Below are 23,038 nucleotides of genomic sequence, written 5' to 3'. Positions count from 1 at the left end.
TTTGCCAGGTTCAGAATAAGAACTCCTGGCATGGGGAATCAGTTTTTTTAATTAGCAATATATATGTGTATCTTTTCAGATGTGTACGTTCCCATCCATTGCATACCCTAAATTAGGCATTCAGAGCTACCTTAGGAACTTCTTTAGTGGTCTCTTAACATAGAAATCATGGAAAGTGATAAAAACATTGGCATTTATCTGGCCTTGCCAGAACTGGCATGCTTGAAATGCTCTCTTTGGTTTGCTTTGCTATGTTGCATGATAAACCTATTTGGTGATCAGTGGGTTTTAATTTAGAATGTATTACAATTTAGTCGCAGAACAGTATTTTAGTAGTTTCCTATTGGCTTTAATATGGCACCCAAAGTGTAGGAAAAGATCATTAGGTCTGTGTGATCCTAGTGAGTGGATGTAGGAGAGAAATGGATTACTGGTCTCTGCTTTTCTCTGGTGGATTGCCTTCCTAATGGATGATAATAATCAGCTGCCCAATGGCATTGACTTCTGAGGAGTTATTTGTTTGAGATGAAAAAAGATCTGTCTTACAGTGCTTGTGGTCAAAGTACTGTGTTTTCAAAAAATTCCCTCCTGATTATTCCCCCCCTCCGACCTTTTTCTCAGCTTTTTTTGGAACAGATCTCTTACTACTGCATATATCAAGATGAATTATTTGCATGTGTGACTCAGTTGTTGCTCTGACTTTGATAGAGTGGAACATTTGATTAATGTTCATTTAATGCTATTGTTGAAATTTCACATCCTTTGCAAATGTTTCCATAACTTGATATTTAGATATTTATCCAAATATAATTGCTATGGGTTTTCCTGCAGAGAGGCTTGAAGGAGTGTATCGGAACAACATCGATGATGTAGTAAGGTAAGGCTTTATTTTTATTTTCCTTAACATATTCTTGTAAATCTGAAGTATCCTCTTCTGCACTCATTTATATTCTGCTGGTGAAAGTATGTGTGTTCTGACTCAGAAATGCCAAGATTTTTGTATCTCCTAGAGGTTGCCTTCCTAGCTTTCCTGAAGAATGTTGGAAACAATGAAAATAATATTTTCAAAAATTTAAGTCAAGCTGCTGTTGTGAGTTGATCTCAGATGCATGTAATCTGCTTTTTAGTGTGAAAAAAATGAATTTAGTAAATTTTGTTGGAGTGAAAGGAGGATTTTGCTTTTAGCAATATGTCAGTCCATGCCTCTGTTCATGACTTTGATGGTTTCCTCAGATAGCTGATGCATATTTCAGAATATGTCTGCCCAGATTCATTCTTCAGTAGATAAATTAAGTGCCAAATATTAGTGGGTTTAGGATCTGATCTGATTTTTTTTTATTATTTTTTTAAGCCATACATGTTTGTGAGAACTCTGGCATATGAGGTCAGAAGTTCAGTTGCTCTCTAGGAGATCTGATGTTTGTGGCTGGGACAATGGTGCAGCAAGTAGGATGGGTACACAGTGAAGTTGCAAGTAGGTGTATCTGGGCAAGAAGTTGCTGCTCCAGGTTTGAGATGCCACAGAAAGTTTCTCATTACCCTTGGCAGGCAGAATTAGTGCTGCTTGTTTCACTGTTTGCATCCAGGTTTGTACAGAAATGAGTTGAAACAGCTCCTTGGTTCCCCCACAGGAGGAATTAGAACCCTCAACTAAAAATTGATCATCTGAAGGCAGTGGCTTCCCTATGCAGCCACAGTTAGTGTCAGATGAATTCAAGGCTGTTCTTTTTTGCATAATTAACCATTGTGGTGAAGTTTGCTATCCACAAATAGTAGTGAAAATGTCAGAGACTGGATTTTGCCAGGCTTACAGAACTGACCTTATTCTGTCACATAGTAGTGAGGAAAAGTCACTTATCCACAGCTGGCCATATCAGTGACGTTCAGCCTGTAAATACTTTTGCAGAGTGTGTATGTCTCTGCTAGCCTTGTTAGAAGGCATGAATTCATGTTTTCTAATGGTATCACAGCACACAAGAAAAAGCTTTTGCTGTCCCACAAACTCAGACTCTATAGTCATCTTTCTGTACCAACAGTCAGAGACACCTGACACTAGGACAGTCAGATACCAGTTATTAAGTTGATACAGGCATTGCATCTGCTACATGAAATATGTGGTCCCCTTGACTCCACCTTTGCAGATTGTTGAATAGGGGCAAAGGTTGGACTTGAATAAGTGACATGGGAATAATCTGAATAAAAAATAGTAGGCAGTAGTTTTTGAAGGCGCTCTTTCATTTACTGCATCCATTTCAGTTGCTTCTGTATGAATGAAAATGTATTTTATTGATTAGATATGTAGACATGTAAAGGCAATAACTGTAGTTATGAAGTTGTCTATAAACACTGATCAAATGGAGCAGTGATCACCTAAAAGTATAATAAACCAAATTGAGATGCAGAGAGTTGTAAATTAGGTGTCTGTAAGGAACTGGATGCTTAAATAGTATTATGTGTGTTGCCCTCTATTTTTAGAAAAGAATAATGCTCCTAATGTGATCATGCAGTATTCTGCATGTTGCAGCCAACAGATCCTCATCTGTTCCTGTCATCTTTTTATTGTGGAATTTTTTTCCAGGAGCTTTTTATTCAGAAATTCAATGTGCTTGAGCTCCAGAGCAATAGGTGCTGAGCCAGGATACTTTAGTGGACTTCTTCTGAATTGCTGGTATCCTGACAAATTTAATATTAATACAATATGAGAAGTATGAGCTGCACTGCTGTTTGTTCCTGTGACTGACATTTTGAGAGGTTTTGAAAGGCATTTTGTCATTAGAAAAATACTTGCATGAAAGCTTGTACTTAGCTTTGTGGCTGTTCCTGGCAGAAGTGGAGTCAGCTCTCCTTACTCTCCAGTGTGTTTTAAACAAGGGGGACATGTCCTTAAGCAAATTGCCATGTCCACCATCTTCCTTAATCTCTTGGAAGTCTGCCAACAGGGACTGCAGAGGGGAATCACAAACTATTTTTGTTGATGAAATCAGAATCTCCTACTCAGTGCTGCAGAAGGAGCATTCACATCTGTTCTTACTTTAACATAGCAGTTTAACCATGGAGTTCTAGGTACTTCTGGAATATGATGACTGATAACCAGAGCTTGTTTTTGCCTGAGCTTTCCAGGATTTTAGCAGCTAGTGTTTCTTTTTGATTTGAACAGCGTGTTCTGTCATGGCTAATTAAGTTCTTTCTGGCTGATGTGCACATACACACTGATGATGTTGAGTGTAAATATTTGTATGTTATTTCTTCTTGAACATTGCCAGGTGACACCTCATATATATAATCACAGCAATTTTGATGAATCATGTTTGCAGTTTGGCTCTCCCAGGATTGTATGGGAAGCTTTTTTTTACAAAGTGTGCATGAGAATGTTGAATGTGTGAAAAAGTATAGTGGTCTTTCTCTTCCTTTCTGAGCTCAGAATATGATCAGGCACCATCTTCATACTTTAGTAGCAAATAATGGTCATTTAAAATCCTGGTATTAAAATACATTATTCTAGCTGTTCTAACTGGAATATGAAAGTTATTTTAACTGCCTTTTTTTCTTTGGAAATACCACTGTGGCAAAATATTTTGCAAAGCTGATTAAATTGAGAGCATTTTCAGATACCTTGTGTAATTGATGCTTTCTGCGTTAAAAATTAACAACATATTGATATGCACGTATTTTAGAAATCAGTGCAGATCAGTGCATACAATAAACATTTCAGTTGAAGGTTGGATCTTGGTCTCATCAGTTGCACAAGTAGTCTTACTCATACTAGTGGATTATTTATGAGTGAGGTTTGCAACAGGCTGCTGCCTGCACTTGGAGGCACTGCAGGGCCAGCTGGAACTTGCAGTGCAGAATTGCACATCCTAGATAGTGTTTTAATGATGCTGCAAAGTAAGGTCACTGTTGTTGCAATATATATTAATACATGCCTTTTTTTTTCTCTACTAAAGGTTTTTGGATTCAAAGCATAAAAACCATTACAAGATATACAATCTGTAAGTATGGCTTTATAGATGTGTTTTTCTAAAAATAATGAGTTCTAAAAATAGTTTATGGGTTAAAGTGGCTTCTTGCTGTACTGAAGCAGAGCTAAAGATATTGCATATTTCTTAAAATAATTAAGCCTGATTGAGAGTGCTGTTACTTCATACAGTGGAGCTGAGCAAGGTTAAATGAAATGTTAGTGTGTATTCATACTTCTTGAACACTTTTAAATTACTTGGCATCTAGTCCATCTGGACCTTGTACCAGGGATTGTATGTGATTAAAAAGTGAAAAGTAATTCACAGCAGGCTTTCTGTTAATGTCTGCAGTGAAGAAGTTGCCAAATTAATATTTTCCTGCTTTATTCCTCCTTTTTTTTTCCCCTCCTCCTGTTATTATCCAAATTCTGTTTGCTTCCTTGTTATTCTTGACTGTTCTTTATTACTTTAAAAAAGGTATTGCATCAATTGGTAATGTGATAGTTTCTCACTTTTTAAAGTGTAGAGCTGTTCCTTTTACAAAGGGATTTTTTGTTTTGTTCCTTGCTCATCTTTATATGTTTCTTTAGGCTAATTTCATTTGCATAAACTGTAGTGTCAGCTGATGTTGAACTTGGTCCTGGTTTTCCTACCCCTCATTTTCCCCTCTAAGTTGAAGATCTGTTGATTCTCTGATCTGTTAAGGCTTTTGTTTTTATTTTTTCTCTTTCATATCTGCAGTTAATAGAAGAATTACTGTGGTATAGAAACCCAGGCAGTGTATTGCATTGTAATCTGTGAGTCATTAAAATTAATATTTAAATAAGCCTCTAAATTAGTTAAAGAATTATGCATCAAGCAACCGTGTTTCTTCATGCTGGAACTAAGGGATACTAGAAGCTGAGAAGTTACTCTATTAAGTTGTTTGTAAAGTCTGTGGTAGGATGGGACAGATAAAGATATGCAAATAAAATGTGCATTAAAATAAAATAACTGAACACTTCTCATACAGTTCAGTAACAAAATTATTTTGTCCAGTTTAGAGGCTCTCCAGAATTTTAGCCTTTTAATAAATGCTGTCTTGGTGGCACCTAGGGTGGAAAGGACAGTGCTTCCCAGAATAGCTGCTAGCTGCTTCTGTGCCTAAATGCAGCTCTGAAGAGGTAACTGTCTAGCTGGCTGTGAAATCTTTTGGATCTCAACTGTAGAGAGCTCTATTGGGTTAAATCTAACTACCATGGTTTTATTACCCCCCTGAAACCTCTTGAGAGCTTCTGCCCAGTTACAGGAGCAAAGCAGAACTTAATATCCTCCTACTTCTTAGGGCTTAGCTCAGCTCCTGTGAAATGTGGCTCTGGTATCACTTGGAGGATCAGGGGTTGCTTAGCTGTCTGATACTGAACTGCTTGTTTGGAATTGGCTCGAGAGGTGACAGATAAAACAATAGGCTGCTGTGTTAATTTCTGGGTTTGGTCAGAAAGTAAGAGTTTAGAAAGACTTTTGTGCATCTTAGCAAGTGGCTCCTCAGGGAGATGGTGCTTGAAAAGTTGACCCTTTACTGTATGATAGCAACTTTATCATACTTCAGAAAAACTAGTCTTCCAATCCTGTACAGGAAAAACTTTTGAAGTTCTTAAGTGAAAAGAGCTGTCATGAGACAAATGATTTTGACATCTATGTTTCTGATACACGTGTTTCCAACTCTGGAAGTAGCTTGTCCTGGTGTGCCAAATATTTTTGTCTTCAAGTTCTTCATATAAAAATTGTAACTGTGGGTTTTGGTGCAAGAACCCACCCATCACTTTTCCTTGTTCCTAACTGCAAAACTATTGTAAGTGAAACTTCCTAAAATTTGCCCTCAGATGAAAACTTTTTTGTTGGAAAAAAATGTCTGAAGTGTGTGTGTTTCTTTCCAAAAGATGGGTTAGTTGCAAATTAAGATTCAAGGGATCACTGCACAGCTTGGAAAGCATAGCTTTTAAACTATGTAGCTCTGACTAGAGATGCCAGGTGATCTCTATCTCTAGGCAAGCAAAATTTGTATATGAATTACATAACAGCCATCAGGTGAATTGTTGGAGTGCTTGGTCATGAGATGGGAAGAAATTGCAGTCATCAGGTATTTCAGAGAGCAGCATCTCTTTAAATTAAGTTGGTCCTTTGCAAATAACCAACATATTGTCTGTATTTAAAAGAAGGAGGTGGGAGTTCAGAGGAGGTATGTGATTATATTCAGAATTACTTTGAACACTGTCATGGGGTTTGTGTTCCCTTAAGGTAGCTGTTACATTAAGCTGATAGAACTGCTCAATACACACATCATTATTTAAAAGGCTTTAAAGAGATTTTTCTGATCTGATGCTTAAATGATGTCAGTTACACCTTATCCTCCCAGATTGGCTTTTAACTTCCCAGTGGATGTTTGAGCAATTGATTTCATTTTGCTGCTTCTTTGTGTTGTTTATTATGTGTTCCTTTTAACCCGTTGCTGTTTCTTCGGTATTCCCTTTTGTTTTAACATCCTCTCCCACTTTCATCCCCTAGCTCTGTATAATGCCAAATTGTTATTTCCCCTCTTGTGATAATGTCCATCTTCTCCAGTATATTTCTTTTAACTGTCCTGCAGGCACATAATTAAAGCAAGGAACTGTAACAAACAATGTGGATTTTATGTGTATACTCTGTGTACATGAGTTTAGGCTTTGGCATAGGCTGCTATCTTCTTGGTGTCTATAGTCCTTTTGTCAGTGTTGTCATAGTTGTGATGAGAGAGGTACCTGGCTGGCAGCACTTAGGATCTGGGTAGCTTTAAATTTGCTTTCATCAAAAGGAGGATTACAAGAACCATGCTGGAACACTCTTCACCCCCAAAATAAAAAAAGCAACATTCAGGTTTTATCTGGAAATCTGATTGTATTATGGGTCTAATACTGTTTTGTTTTGTTCAAAAAAAAAAAAGCTTGAAATGCTAAGCAATGGCAGCTTCCCCTGGAATCTCTGCTGCAGATACGAGTTTCATGGAATGGAATGGGAATATAATTTATACAGCCATGTCTGGATTTGTTGTATACAGCTCCCATAAGAGGGCATAAAAAGTGACATAGCTGTGCTCTATGCTCAATTTCTGTCCTTGGTATCAAGAAATACCCCTTTGGCATTCTACTTGATACTCTCTCAAACTTGAGAATTTGAATGCATTTTTTTCCCGTATGTGTTTGGGGTGTTTGTTTGTTTGTTTGGGGGTTTTTTTGTTTTTTTAATGTTCTAAAGACTTCTGTCTCTTGCTACCTGTTTGAACTGGGTGTTCAATTAAAGGCAAGAAGAAAACTTCCTTGGATAAGATGTGTTAACTGTTTTGCTTCCCAGCAGGCTCAACTTCCCAAGTTCAGATGCTGAATAGCTTCTAACAGGCTTTGCCCAGCATGGTTGATGTGGTGACTCCACCTTGGGTCTGCATATTGCATCTGAACTTTCTTCGCAAAGGCTCGAGTGCATATAATGTTTTTTTTAGTCCCCTCTGCCAACTTGACCTGTGCCATAGTACTTTTGACCCAGAAAAAGTGTCAGCAATGTGATCAGGGCTGTAAAAGCTGCCAGGCTTTTCCATAGCAGAGGCTAAAGTCGAGAAGGCTCTGAATTCAGAGAAAGGGAAGCACTGAATTCCACCCCAGCAGGAGATAGAGCAGTGAGATGGACACTCATGAAATGCTAGAGTCTATACAAATGTGGCATTTTAAAGGGTCTGTAAGGTGAAAACTGACTGACTGACCTTCTGTTTGGGTGTTTGTATTTTGTTTTTTTTTTTTAAGTTTATCTGCTTTTTCAACTTGGCACTTGTTCTTGAAGCACTGTCACAATCTCTGCTTGATACAAGTCACCACCATTATAATGATGGTGCTTTCAGTTGCATGTGGCAGTCTTGGAACTGGAGGAAGAATGCTTGCTTAGGTTGCATTTGCTTTAAAGGGGCTTAAAATGTCCTTGTGACTCCCCATCACAACACCCATGTTGTCATTAAGGCATCTTGTCATGTGTTTTGAGGTCAGAGTCAATTGGATGAAGGTCATAGCTGTCTGCTCTTTGTGTTTGTGTGGGAGCATAAAGCTGCTTGAGCAGCTGAAGCTGTTAATACTACAGTTTTAAAAAGTAGAAGTGTATTGTATTACTTTTCTGAACATCTCCATTGAGAGTCACACTGACTAAAACATACTCATGGCCTACCATTACCATAAGGTAAGTAATCATTTTTCAGTAAAATTTGGTACATGAGTGAGCAACTTCATACGTCTGCAGTGAAACATTTTTTCCATATGTGGTCTCTAGTTACAGTTTTAAAACATAAAGATGATGGGTATATGTTATGTTCCCATATTGCTGACCTCTTATGTTCCAGGGTGTGATAGATCATGGGAGTGCCTCAGAGACTTTTCTTGAATTTGTCTCTCCTTTTCATTTTTAGATGTGCTGAAAGACATTATGACACCGCCAAATTTAACTGCAGAGGTACGTTGCTGCTGTCTGGTATCTGGTATTCTCTTTAAACTTCAGAGTTTCTGAGTGAAGGTATAAAGGAGATTTGGGCACAAGGAATGATGTCAGATTGCTTTGAGTCATTGCATAAACCTGATGTATTCTTTATTCTTTCAAAAAAGTAAGTTTGTGACAGTTAACTAGATCAAGATCTAATAAGGCAATTGGAAGTCTACAGTTGCAAAAATTTTGGCAAAATGAGTTATCTAGAAGTTCAGTAAAATTCGTACAAATTTATTATAAAATGTAGATGTGAAGCTGCTTGTTTCTGTGCAGAAGCATAACAGAATAAATATGGAGAACACTTAAGCCTCTGTCACTGTTCTTGGTAAACAAATTTTTGAAGGCCTGGAAGAAACCTTCGGTTTCTAAAATCCAAAATTCTGGTCACATGTAATGCCACATTGAGATGGGATGTTTTGCTGAGCTACCAGATACAGTGGGGAAGCTTTTATGAGCTCCTCTTGATCAGAGCCTTGGTAAGGGTCTGATGTACCAGTTTTGTCAATCTGAACTCCCCAGGTAGTAAAGTGGTACAGATGTACCTTCATTATTTTGCAGAGGAGAATCTCTGTGACCAGTAGTAGGGTTTGTAATTCCTCTTCCTGCAATGTTTCAGAATGGCTGGGTAGATGAGGAGTACTTGTGTGTAGGTAATACTAGAAGATTAATAAATTTGGGGCTTACTGGTTAATAGCTACTTCACAGGAAAGGCTCAACATATTTCATTATTATTTTAAGGCATCCTTCTAGTTGTAAAAAATGGTGTTTAGAACATGACCAAAATGTAATTGGCTGCTTTAATGGCTAAATATAGAAGAACTGAAATTGTCATATTTGAAGTCATCTGTGCTTCTCATTTTCTCTTACAATAATGAATTGAGAAAATATTGAGAAAATACAAAATAAAAAGGACGTACTTCTATAATATGTCCAGAACATATGCTGGCTTTTAATTTATGCTTTTTATTATGGGGTGATCATTTCCCTTCACTTGGAGTCACAGCCCAAAATGTTGTTTGTGGCATCACCTTTCACAGCTCCTCTGCATAAGGCAGTACTTATTTAGGGAGCTACATGTTGCTTTTTTTTCTCTTCATCCCCAAGTTAGTTACCTTAGATAACCAAGTAGGTGAGTCAGGGCTTCCCTTAACTGAGGAAGTTATTTAATTTCAAAGGAAACTTATTTGTACACTTAGCATGAAACACCGTAATGGTTTTTTCAGCTTGGATGCTCTTGCATAAAATTCAAAACCAAATGTTGAAAGTTGTTCATCTTCTTTGGACACTAGCTTTCTGTCTAGGGTTTTCATTGTTTCTGAAGTAACTTCCATGCTGAAAATTAGCTTCTGCTTCTCTTTCTATTTACTCTCTTATGTGCTGTTGAATTTTTCATGCAATATCTAGCAGTTTGGAGAGAATAGAACCCTTCCCCACATTGTGTTCTCCAGTGTTAGAAACCAAAATTCATGGAGGACCTGCACCCTTTCGAGGACTTGCTCAAGATTGTGCAGATGAATGTTTCCTAAGCTTGTTTTCTCTTAGACCCTCTGCGCCATCACAGGACACCTATTTAATCTGCTTCTCATTACATTTTCAAAGAAAATATCACAAGATTTGCCTTTGATCCCAAATCCTCAAGAGTGTCCTCAGTGTCCTGTTACTACTTGGGATTTTTCGGGTTCTTCTTTCAGGACTCTTTGTCTCTCCTTTTCACGGGAATCCTGTTGGATGTAGTTAAGATGTGGATTCAAAACTTTGAGTGAACAAATTTGCAGCATCTCCTAATGACTTATTTTCTGAGGTGTTTCTAAATAAATTCCTCCTTTCATTTACACCTGATGCAAAAAGTGACATCTAAGTCCACATAAACAGGTTATTGGAGAGTCTTGATCTTCTACGTGGAAGAATTTTTTAGTGTATATTAATGTTTGTTAACTGTTGCTGCTGCTTTAGCATAGATTATTCACTTTGTTGGGTTCCCATATTTGGTCTTCTGGGAGATTAAGTGGGTGTTTTATCCTGCAAGTCAGTAAATTGCCCTTGTCCCTTGGGAAGGCTTCACACTTGTGCTTTGGTAATTTAGCAATTCCATATCTTCATCTCTCACATCTGCCCTTTAAGTCCTTGGAGATTCATCAAGAGGAGCATTGTATGTGTGATGAGTAGTATGTAGGAAACAAATACAGACACTTCTCAAAGAATGAAACATTGGTTTTTAGACCAGAAAAGAAAGTGGTGTTTCTATCTGAGAAGGCTTAAGTGAATCTGAATTGTATTTCTAACATCCCAAGTCTGTCCCAGTTGAGAATTGGGGTGTGCTTTATAAAGTGCTGTTCTCCTGACAGAACTAGTGCATCCCACTGTAATTCTGCCAGTCAGCATGCAGCATTATGTGTCACCTTCTCTAAGGTGGTAGAGGTTTGGGTGCTTGTCTCTGCTTATTGCTTATTTTTTGCTCTCTTGGGTTTTCTTTCATTTCCTGCATGTTTGCTTGAACTTATTCCCATCTCTAGATGGAAAAAAACTATGTGCATGTGGATATCCATATAAGAATAAGGATAACTTAATTCAGTGGTTTAATTTTAAAACCTATAAGTATTGCAAGTGCCTTACATGAGATTTCTTTTTTGATTATAATTTTTAAATATGGAAACTGCAGGGTTTTGTTTCAAAACCCATTTGAGCAAATTCTGAGAGAGGGTTCCCAATGTAGCACCAGCTGTACTCAATCTTTTAGCAGAATTCCTACTGTCTGATCAGTGGCTGAGGTCTGGACCCATTTTCTCTCAGCAGGGAGTCTAGTTATTGATAGAGTGATCAGGTTTTGCAAGGTTATACTTGGTGCCAATATACTCTCAAAGTCTAGAAAATATGTGGTATAAGATACAGTCTGTGCAATTCATTTTGGTAGCAGTGTGAAATAGTCTGTGTGTGGCAGGGTGCTTGCTTATGTGTTACTAGAGAAGTGTCTGCACTGCATATAATATGCAGTACATTGCTGAGTGATACTGGAATAAAAAAATATGTATCTGTATGTAAGACAGAGGGGTTTATTTAAAAATCTAATTTTTGCATGCTTGGCACGAAGTTGACTTGTCTAGTTGAATTTGCAATAATTTTCTTTTGGGATTTTGATAAATGACTACTTCTCGTTGCAGTTGCACAGTACCCTTTTGAAGATCATAACCCACCACAGCTAGAGCTTATCAAACCTTTTTGTGAAGATCTTGACCAATGGCTAAGTGAAGATGACAATCATGTTGCAGCAATCCACTGTAAAGCTGGAAAGGGACGAACTGGAGTAATGATATGTGCATATTTGTTGCATCGAGGCAAGTTTTTAAAGGCTCAAGAAGCCCTAGATTTCTATGGGGAAGTAAGGACCAGAGATAAGAAGGTGAGCAGTTTTCTGTTCTTCTGTTCTCCTGTCTGTACACTTTTTCTTCTAAAGGTCTATTTGAATTGGTCAGCCCTTTAAGAGATATTTTCCATCAGTTGTGATAAGTTTTGTTTAGCTTTAACATTATTGAATCAATGTTGTTGTTTTGAATGAAATAGCTTTTCTAAGCATCAGTAGCAGTTAGTCACAACATTAAAGTCTTTTTTCCATCTCCTTTTGAAGAACATCTTTACAGTTTCTTTTAAATAAACTTTTAAATATCGCTCTTTTGTACATGGAATCAAATGGGTGGTTAATGAGTGAACTTTCTTGTTCAGCATTTCCAGCCCAAATAAGAGGATTATTCTAGCTTGTTTTGCCTGAATGGATGAGTTGTTCATCTGCTCAGGTTCTCTTCTGTGGTGGTGTGCATGTTAGTTGAATATCCCTACTGGAAGAGTCTGTTGTTGGGTGCCCCCTTGCAGTAAATGAGTAGTTAAGCCCAGTGTTGGCTGCCTCAGAGTCTGGTTCATGATTCTGCCATTTAATACCCTGTGCTTCTCCTGAGGCTAAATGGGATTATTTCATTCCAGAGAAATTATGTTCATGGTTACAAGAGCTTTCTGTTAAGACCTTGTCAGTGGCACAGGCAGACTTAGCAGTAACTCTGTGTAGGACCTTTCTGGCATAGTTAAACCTCCTTAATGGGAATTTAACCTTCACATTTGAAATCTCCAAATACAATATAGTGTGCCTGGCAAGGTCATTCCAGCAAGCTTTCTTGCTCATCCTCCAATATTTCCGTGTGTATGTTGGTAGAGCAGCCTAGGGGGATCATCCTGGCAAGCAAGTTTCAGCCTCCTCAAGTACAGATCTCTGTTCCTCTTACATTTGCATGAAGTATTAATTTCACAGTGTGTAGACCTCTAATAAGCAGAGCTTCATGTTTGAAGGCTCTTGAGAGCAGAATTACCACATAAGGAATTTCTAGAATTTGGCTGTTAATTTATTGGACGGAGCAAATAACTGTTTGCTGTCTTTACAAGATGGAGCTGTTTATTCCATGTACTGCTGAAAAGATAATTGTGGTGTAATACTTGAGCAAGACAGTGTCAAAGTTTCCCATCAGAACTTTGTGACTTTTGGTAAGTGTGTTAGATAGTGAATAGGAATGAGCTGTGTGATGAATAAACAGTGTAGATGACTCCTGCCTAAAGAGACAGAAAATATGAAAAGTACACAAATAAACAGTTAAGCATGTTGTACCTCAGTTTCCCTTTTGTAAAGAGAGGGCAGTATATGTGTGCATTAGTGTGTTGAGGGTAAGGTCAGTTAGGTGTTCATCAGTACCCCAGTGGTTCCTCTGGCATGTTTGAGGTAATGGTCTACTTAGTAAACAGGAATAGTGAGGGCCCTTTTAGCTCCCCTGTAAATATTATCTGTAACCAGCAACCTTGTTTTGGTATCCCTGCTGGAAGAATTGCTTTTTTTCCCAGCTCTGTTTCAGTGTGGTTATCTTTATATGGATAGTGGGCAGCATAGGATTCATACAGTCCTTAAAGTAGTATTTATAAGCTGGTGTTACAGTGCAGGTTCTTGGAGCTTTTTCTTCCCTCGTGGCCCATAAATCAGTGTTATATGTCAAGTGCTACTTTCTGATTTGACACTTAACCACACCTTTGTGTAATTGGTTTCCTGAACCCACAGTAAATGAGGCATCAAAAGAGCTGTTTGCATGTAGGGGCAAGAAAATGCTCACATGCCCACAGCCCCCCCCCCCCCCCCCCCTGCAGTGTGTATGATGAAGGAAACTACCTTTGATTAGGCTCCAGATTTTCTTCGTTTAAAGCAAGCACAAGCTGTGCACTTTGTATGTAGCTGCATATAGATGGGAACATAAAACCACTGTTGCCAATAACATGCATGGCAGAGTGATTCTCGAGAGGGTGAGTCCATGCCAACAGGAAGCATGAGGCTAATTGCAGGAGGAAGTATGACTAATTGGGCAAGAGAACTACCTCAGGTACTTCTGTAGCAAGCTCTCTCCATGTGCCTGCTGGGAGCAGAAGCTTCAGAGAGGCCTTTGTAAAATCAAGTGAGAGTTGTAAATGAGGCTGACAGTTCCTAGATAGCCTGTTAATGTACTGTCATCCTGGGAAAGGTAGTGGGGAATCAGACATTGCAGAACTGAGTCTGACTAAAAACTGTTGGCTGTGGGCTTTTTTGTTTCTTCTATAAGCTGCCTCTTCTGATTTCTGTAACTCACGATAGTGGGCTGAACTTCTTGTGAAGAAGGGAATGATGAAGATTGGAAAGTATTGGCTAAGCAGTTGTGTCTCTCATTCACCACCTGTCCATCATTCACCTGTATCAGAACAGGCCTGATTTCTGTTTTCTTTTTGGAAGCAAGGGAGAGGAACTGTCTTCTAAAACTAGATAAAGAACTGTAATTGTCCAGCCTGTTTTCAGAGGTGGAAGAAAAGCAAACCCCCTAAGAAAGGCTTTTAAACAGCTGCTATTTCCACAGTTCGAAATTGTTAGCTTATCACATGTTTTTTCCTTAAGATGGACACTGAACTACTACTGTGATGGTGAAGACTGACCATTTAGCTTCCTACAGCTGAAGAAGGTCCTTATTTATTCCCACTTCTGCCTTGAAGGTTTTCTGGTGAGGATTAGACTCACCATAAGGAAGGAAGCTTAGTCTGCTCAGATGGGTATCAGCTGGGAACAACTACTCAAGTGTTTGAGCTGGAGATGAGCCATTCAGGAGCATTCTTTGATCATCATACTGTTGTATTTTTAGGAACAGCTCCTAGTAGTGGTGTAACTGAGCAGGAAATGGAAACCAGTTATTTAGTGCAAGGAAGTCTCAGAATGACTCTTTGAGCTGGGTAGATACCCAATGTCTGATGTGTCAGAGCTGATCAGTTCTAACACTGGTTTGTTCCATGTACTCAGATGACAACCTCTACTAAACCTGATGCCATCCATAAACCTTGTCTGAGATTTGGAGCTTTAGGTTTACCATCAGAGTAGGGCATGTTAATAAACAAAATATGGAAACATATCTTTTGGAAATGTCTGTTCTTCATAATACTGCCTGTTCTATATTTGATCAGAGAAGCAGGAACAGCACCTGACAATTCTTGAGGTATGTACAGAGCTCAGCAGGGTCCTGTGAAACTGGCATAGAGACTAGGGAAGCTTATCTGATGTCCATTTAAAAAATGATGCTGCTGATAGATGGGAAAGAAAATACTTAAACTGCTTCCCTTGTCTTTATTCTTCTTGAATGAAAGAAAGCAGAAGTTGATTGCACCTCTCAGAATACTAGCTTGTTATGAAAGTGTTCTGCTTTGAAATCAGACCTTTGGAAAATGGAGAACTTTCTGCTCTACTTCAGCATGGCTGGAGGGATAAAACTATCTGCTTGGCCGAGATCTGGTTTTGTTTTAAGATCACCTCTCACTTTATATAGCTGCAAAAGTGACTGTGATGACATCTGTTCTGGTTCCAGTCCTGGTTGCCCTGATCAGGTGTGTTGGGGTTTCTCTGTTCAGCACATCCTTTGTGTAGCATGGAGAAGGTATGAGCAGAGGAGGAGGTACTTCCCTTACTTGCATGGTATTCTGATTGGCATCATTGGCAAATTATGGAAAGTATGGTCTGAGGCTGGGATCTTCTCGGTCATGAAACTCAGATCTCAGGAAAGCAAACTTCAAAGTTCCCTTCAGAAGTGGTTCTGGTAACTACCAAGATGATACTGGAACTAGGAATGTTGTCAGTGTAGAAGGCTCTTTGAGAAGGTCATTGTAGAAGTGTTGTAGGAAGAGTCTTCCGTGTAGTCTAGAAACAGCTGAAATGGTAAAGAGACAGAATTGTCAACAATTTTTAAAAAAATGGCAGGAATTGAATAGATGCATACTAATTAAAAGTACTCTAGCTACTCAGCTTATGTCTCTTCTAAGGTGAAACAGATATTAGCAGGTATTAATGTATTGAAATAGTGTGTTCTAGGTTTTGTGACCAAAATGCTCACTCATTTTTACCTTTTGTTATCTCTGGTTTATTAAAATTTCATATTTAGTTTTAATACAAAAGTTTGGTTACTGATGCTATTGCAAGTATGACTTGTGATAAACCCTTCAATGTGTTTTCTAGGGAATGAAGTTATTTTTCATCTTTATCACTTTTGCTTGAAACTATTAGCTGTAAGAGCTTTAAAACTTCTCTCTTAATTGAAGTTTTTAATACAAAATCAGTAATAAATATTGTTTTTAGTTATATGTTCTCAAAGTAAGCGTTTACTTGCATTCTAATTCAGCTGAGAAGTCCTTCATTTAAGAGCTTGGGCTACTGGGCCTATATTAATGACATTTTTTACCTTTGTTTTTTGTGAAATTATTTCAGAAGGGCATTTTTTAATAGAAGGTATTGTCAGTCTGTATAGAGTACAGTGCTACTGCCAAACAAAATTAGAATCTTTTCACTTAAACTGCTGTTGAAATATAATTTTTATGTTGATGCTTAAATATTCATATGCCCTCATATGAGGTGTATCCCTCATAATGACTGACACTCCTCATCTGCAAATAAAAAAAGCACCAACATGAAACCATCTTTTACATGACCCATGGGTCTCTGGAAGTGTTTGTATTTAAGATACAAAAAAATCTTCTGTCTTTGCCTTACTGCTTAAAATGGATGTTTGGAAATAGGTACTAAAGTAACTGAAAAACCAGTGTCCTGCTTGTTCTGTGCTAAGGATTGGTTGGTAATTAGTTGCCTGGTCTTAGATAATGTGTGCCAACAGCTTCCTCCGAAAAGCTCTGCAGAAGGAGTACAAGAAATGTGGGCATGTGTCTAAGGAAGAAGGGAATGCATACAGAGGCTCTGTTTGGGAACAGTTTGGGGGTAGATTGTCTTTGCTAGTCCTTAAGCTGCCCAGGATAGTTCACAATGAAGAAATGGCCCTGGGTCATCACGAGTTACTGTACTAAAAATCTGCCTGGCTGGGTTCTGTGTCCAGGAGCTCGGTCAGTGGTGCTAATACATGATCTTGGTGTTTTTTGATATTTGCTTTCCCCTCTCTTTAGGGAGTAACAATTCCCAGCCAGAGGCGCTATGTGTACTACTATAGCTACCTGCTAAAGAATCACCTGGATTACAGACCAGTGGCTCTGCTGTTTCACAAGATGATGTTTGAAACAATTCCCATGTTCAGTGGCGGAACTTGCAGTAAGTACCCAGCAACCTGCTAAGCTCCCTTAGCACCAGGAAGTGTGTCAGCCTTTGAACTTGGTTTAGTTACATGAATGTGACATTCTGCTGTGTGACACAAATAGCTGCACGTCTCGAGGCTGGTGAAGATCATACTTAAACATTTCATTCCAAAATCTGGTCTAGCCACTAGCATCCTCCCACGTGTAGTAATTTAAGTTCTGTGAAGGACACATATGGTTGTTTCATTTAATCTTTTAAATTAATAATATATATAATAAAAATATCTTAAAATTTGGAAGTACTTACCAGTTTGACCGTAAGTGATATATATTTCAATATATTTAGATATTTGCTCCTTAGTTTCATAAAAAGGTTTTATTTTTATATGACAACTCACAGAAAGCATGAATTGCCAAAAAACATTTGCTTAATGTCATGCTGGCTTCCAGTGCAGCAACATCATTCTTCTTATTATGACTTTTTTTTTTTAATGATTGAACTGGGTAAGTATCTGATTAACTCTGATTTTCTTTGTATGGAGGCTTAGGAATTGTTAATACACCTGTAGAAGTGCTGATACACTCTGTTGGTAGGCAGCAGTAGATTCCTTGAATCTTTGAGTATAAATGTGAATTAACTTCTGCCCTTCTATGGGCTGGTATTACAAGGAGGTAACTGCCTAGTGTTGCAGTTTTATGTTATGTTTTTTGGTAGTGGAAAAAGTCTTTCTAATGGCTTTGCTGTGGGGATTATTGCAACATGTAATTAATTCCAGTGCCTTCTGTGGCTTTGATTAAAAATGCACTATTAATATGGTTCTAAAACAGTACCTGAACATGTAACATGAGTAAGGAACAATCACACAACTTGTCAGATTGCCTGTATTTACAGGAGGAGGAGGAAAGGAGGACCCTCTGCCAAACACCTCTTGCCTCTAGGGTAGAGGTGTGGAGGTTACAGATTTCTGTAATTACCACTTATTTAGTGTTTTGGATAAGTGTGCTATACTTGCAAAATCAAGGTAGAAGTATGAATTGCTTGTGTGGGCATTAACTTATTTGTCCTTACTGGGCTCTTAGCATTCTACTTTCACAGTAGAATGTTGGGATAAACAGAAGACTTGCTAAGCACTTGAATGCAGAGTAGCTTTCAGCCTTAGTATCTTTGTGCATTGCAGTATTTTACATTTCTGTGAAGTTTTCAGTTTTTGGGGGTTTTTTGAGTGTGAAATGAATGACCCATGCCATTTCTTTAGTTGTGTTATCTACTGTGATGTTAGTAATTCTACCAGCATGATAACTTGAAATCCGACTTCCTTGTTATCTTCCTTGTGTTGTGCCTCTCCAGCAATAGGAAGGGATGGCAGTGTCTTACAACTCTGAGGAAGGAGATTCATAGCAGCTTTATATACAGCCAGGCTGTTGAGCTAGGTAGTGTGGGTGTGCTTGGTAGGGATGGTGCTCAGTAGGAATTTCCACAGCTCTGAGAGGTGGTTTTCAGGTGGCTAAACACTCTGCAACAGGGTGTGGGTCAGTGTGTATTGTCTAGAGAGCAGTCTGCATCTGATACTAATAGAGATACTAATAGAGTCAGGAGCAAATGCAGAAAAGCTTTTTCCAGTAAGTTACACGTAATATTTCTGGCTTCTGTGCTGGTGTCTGGGAGTTGCCAAAGAAAATTTGCTTAAGCTGCACCAAAAGTCCCTCATAAATTCAGCTGTTACCCCTGCAGATTAAATGTCAAAAGTTACACCATGGCTGGCACTTTCTTGGAGATGATGTTTTCCAGGACAGACTCAGGGTCTGTGTTTGTATAGTTGATTTCTGAATTAATGTTATATTCTCCTTGGTTTTGTTGTATAATGGTTCTGGAAGAGTAGAAATAGGTTTGTGCTGACAAGACCCTCCACTCTACAAATGTGAGGAATAGATGAAGAGAAAAAACCTCTCAGTTACTCCCATATACTACAGAATTTAGAGACTATATGCAATGAAAAGGCAAGAAGTTGTCACTTCATGCAATTATTTCTTATTCTATTAAAAAAGAAACAGCAGCTTTCCTAGGAATCCTGTGGTTGTCTGAGAATATTGCTAGGAAGGACAGAAATTCATTAGTTTGTTTCCAGTAACATCTAGAGAAGTTTGCCCTGCAGTCATTAACTCTTAATAGGTATTTATGTAACTTGCAAAATATCATAGCTTATGTTTTGATTGTACTTTTTGACACTTCAAGGCATATCTTACAAAGTGACACTCTGTTTTGCTGTGCAGATCCTCAGTTTGTGGTGTACCAGCTAAAGGTAAAGATATTCACCTCCCCTTCAGGACCCTCAAGACGTGAAGACAAATATATGTACTTTGAATTCCCTCAACCTTTGCCAGTATGCGGTGATATCAAAGTGGAATTTTTCCACAAACAGAACAAGATGTTGAAAAAGGTTAGTTTTCTCACATTTCTGGAAAATGTTGTCAAGCCAGTCCTGATGACTGGGATGCTGGTTATTCTTCAGCTGTGTGTTAATCCCATTATTTAATTCCTTGTTGTCCAGTTTTCCCAAAATGAAAGGTGGATATTTTGAGAGTTGGTAAGAATAACTACACAGGTTGGATAAGAATTATACTGGATGTTTATTGCAGTCATTTTGTAGTAGTGAGTAATCTAATTGAGGAAGAAACCTTCTCGTTCTAAAAATAGACTTGCATGCTGAGCAAGTTAACTCCAGCTGTTTTCTTTGCTAAATTTTCCTAAGTTTTAAGCAGGCACAGAATATCTTGCCTATGTGCTGTTGGCCAATTTCTATCCATCTGTCAAATTTGATTACATTTCCAGGATAATTGAGTTTCTACACACTTGGTAAAAGTATCTCTGCAATCTATTCAGCCATCTCTTGGTTCCCAGCTGCAGTGCCTTGGTATTAGAAGTTTAGAGAATTCACTAAGAACTGAGAATGGTATCAGTGTCTCTATTGTGGAAAAAATTAATCTAGAATTTATTTTGACACTAAATTCTGAGTGCTTAAAGATGGATGTCTCATCACTGGATTTAATTGATTTTGTTGCTTGTGGAGCTAGTTTGTATCTGCCAAAGTCACGGTGAGGATGGGAACATGTTGATGAAAAGCTACCTTTGTATTGTTCCTTAAAATTCTCTATTAATAATCGTTCATAGTTGAATGGATGTTACAAAATTTAAGAGCATTCATTGAGCAAATCCTATGAGAAAATACTAGAGTGGGTTGGGAGGCAAACTTAAGTGATGAGAACACGGTCTCTTATAAAGTGTGCATATAGGTTGTAGCTACCAGATGCATACGTAAACACGTGTACACAATATTTTGTGGGCTTATTCAGTTAGAAGGTATTGTTAGCTAGTTTCATGGTGAAATTTCACTAGCTTGGAAATGCTGTGTTCTATTGTTTGCTATGGGAACATTTTATTCTGCCTATTTTAATGAGGTGTTTTAGTTGGTCAATACTTACCTAATTTGGAGATGCCACAAAGGCAATGTCATACTATGCTTCACATTGAGACAACCTCAGTTAAGAAAAAAAGGGTCCTCCTTATAGGTGACTCCTTTCTAAAGGGAGCAGAGGCCTTATATGCAGACCAGACACACTTAAGGAAGTCAGCTGCCTCCCTGGGCCAGGATTAAAGATATACAGAGAAAACACCCTATCCTAGTTCTGCCCTCTGATTGCTTCCTGTTGCTGATATTTCAGGTAGGCAGTGATGAGATAGCAACGAGAAGCCTAAGGGCAATAAAGAGAGATTTCAGGACTCTGAGGCAACTGGTAGAGGGATCTGGAGCGCAAGAACTGTTCTTTATCCCACCAGTTGCAGGGATTGATGGGGGGATAAACAGGGAGAGCCAGGAATTAATCTGAGACTGGTGTCACCAGTAGAACTTTGGTTTCTCTGATAATGGGTTTGATTTACAGGATACCAGGCCTGCTGGCAACAGATGGGGAAAACCTAACTCCAAGGGGAAAAAGGATTCTGAGACAGGAGTTAATAGGACTGATTGACATAACTTTAAATGAGATTTGATGGGGACATGGTTGAAACCAGGCTTACTACAGAGGAGCTTGGGAGCAGCATGCTGGTGTTGTGGGTAAAAGTACTAAAAAGGTCTTAAAGTCTGTTGTCTCAGTGGAGGTAAGGGATAGTGATCTATGTGGCAGCAAAAACAAGAGGGTTAGTGACAGGTTGGTAACAGTGGAAGTGTCTGGATGTGGTCAGGTGGGGATTAGGGCTTCTCTGCTCCCAAAGGTGGCAGGACCATTAGCCCAGCTGAAGTGTGTCTACACCAATGCTTATAGCATGGGGAACAGAAAGGCAGAGCTGGGGGCCATTGTGCAGCAGGAACACTGTGATACAGTTGCCATCACAGAAAGATGGTGGGAAGACTCACGCAGCAGGTGATGGCTCCCAGCTTTTCAGAAGGGATAAGCAAGGAAGGAGCAGTGTTGAGGTGGCTCTCTATATTATGGATATATATGAATGTCTAGAACTTAATAATGGTAGTGTTGAGAGTTTATGGGTAAGAATCAAAGGGAAGGCCAATAAGGCAGACACTATTGGAAGTTTGTTATAGACCATCCAACCAGGATGTAGAAGCTGATGAAATACTCTATAAGCACCTGGGAGAGGTCTAGCCCTTGTTCTCATGGAGGACTTCAACTTCCCAGATGTCTGCTAGAAATGCAACACAGCAGAAGGGGTGTTCTCAGGGGTTCCTGGAGTGTGTGGAAGATAACTTCATGACACAGCTGGTGCGGGAGCTAACTAGGTAGATTACCCTGCTGGACCTACTGCTTGTTAACAGAGAAGGTCTGTGTGGGATGTAAAGGTGGAGGCCACCTTGAGTAGGGTGATCATTAAATGATTGCGTTTCCAGTTCTTGGAGAAGCAAGAAGAGAGTTGGGCAGAGAGGAACCTAATGAGGTTCAACGAGGGCAAATATAAGGTCCTGCACTTGGGGCAGGAGAGCCCCAGACATCTGTACAGGATAGGGGCTGACCTGCTAGAAAGCAGCCCTGAGGCAAATGATCTTGGAGTCCTGGTAGACAATAAGTTAACCATGAGCCAGCACTGTGTCCCTGTGGCCAAGAAGGGCAGTGATATCCTGGGATGCATTGGGAAGAGTGCGGCCAGTAGGTCAAGGGGGAGGTCCATCCTCTCCCTCTATTCTGTCCTAGTGAGGCCACATCTGGAAAACTGTTTTCATCTTTGGTTCCCCTGTTAAAGAGAGATGGGGATCTGCTGGAGAAAGCCCAGTGGAGGGCAAAGAAGATGAGTGAGGGAGCGAAGCATCTCTCTTACAAGGGAAGGTTGAGAGGGCTGGGACTGTTTCACATGGAGAGGAGCAGACTCAGAGGAGACTTTACCAGTGTCCATAAATACCTAAAGGGCAAGTATAAGGAGGGTGGAGCCAGACTCTTCAGTAGTGCACAGTAATAGGACAAGGGACACAAACTTGGAACTCAGGAAGTTTCATCTGAACATGGGAAAAAATGTCTACTGTGAGGGTGACAAAGCACTGGACCAGGCTGCCCAGAGGCTCCTTCTCTTGGGACATTCAAAACCTGACTGGATGCAGTCCTGCTGTAACAGGGGGATTGTACCAGGTGATCTCTGGGGGTTCCTTTTAACTCCCATGATTTTATGTGTGTGATATGCAATAGAGATAACTGTAAAACAGAGCATTTTAAAAGTGGAAATTCAACTTTTAAGTCCACATTAAAATTACTGACATTTAAAACTGCAATGCATAGGAACTAGTTTTGAGAATGGACTTCTGAAGGAGCATTCCAGTAAGTACTGTGGGCTAGACATGAGGGATTCAAAGAAGAGACAAAACAAAACCCAAACATCTGAGACAAGGTTTTGTTTTTTCATCTCTGTACTGTCTTAGGTGTGAATTTGTAGTTTCTTTACCATC

The 23,038-nt window shown here is 39.1% G+C and overlaps 1 protein-coding gene across 2 annotated transcripts in view; it reads left to right on the top strand.

Annotated features, from left to right (window-relative positions):
• The window catches only part of PTEN (phosphatase and tensin homolog), a 49,098-nt gene that overhangs the window by 14,980 nt on the left and 11,080 nt on the right, over window positions 1–23,038 (top strand). For both annotated transcript variants that reach the window (XM_071748895.1, XM_071748896.1), the window contains exons 2-7: window positions 793–877; window positions 3,948–3,992; window positions 8,419–8,462; window positions 11,651–11,889; window positions 16,971–17,112; window positions 19,368–19,534. In XM_071748895.1, coding sequence (XP_071604996.1) covers window positions 793–877; window positions 3,948–3,992; window positions 8,419–8,462; window positions 11,651–11,889; window positions 16,971–17,112; window positions 19,368–19,534 — 722 coding nt within the window. The remainder of the gene's footprint in view (window positions 1–792; window positions 878–3,947; window positions 3,993–8,418; window positions 8,463–11,650; window positions 11,890–16,970; window positions 17,113–19,367; window positions 19,535–23,038) is intronic.

The sequence above is a fragment of the Heliangelus exortis genome, chromosome 7 (assembly GCF_036169615.1).
Source record: "Heliangelus exortis chromosome 7, bHelExo1.hap1, whole genome shotgun sequence".
Classification (NCBI taxonomy): Eukaryota; Metazoa; Chordata; class Aves; order Apodiformes; family Trochilidae; genus Heliangelus; species Heliangelus exortis.
This window is presented reverse-complemented; position numbering and strand designations above follow the sequence as displayed.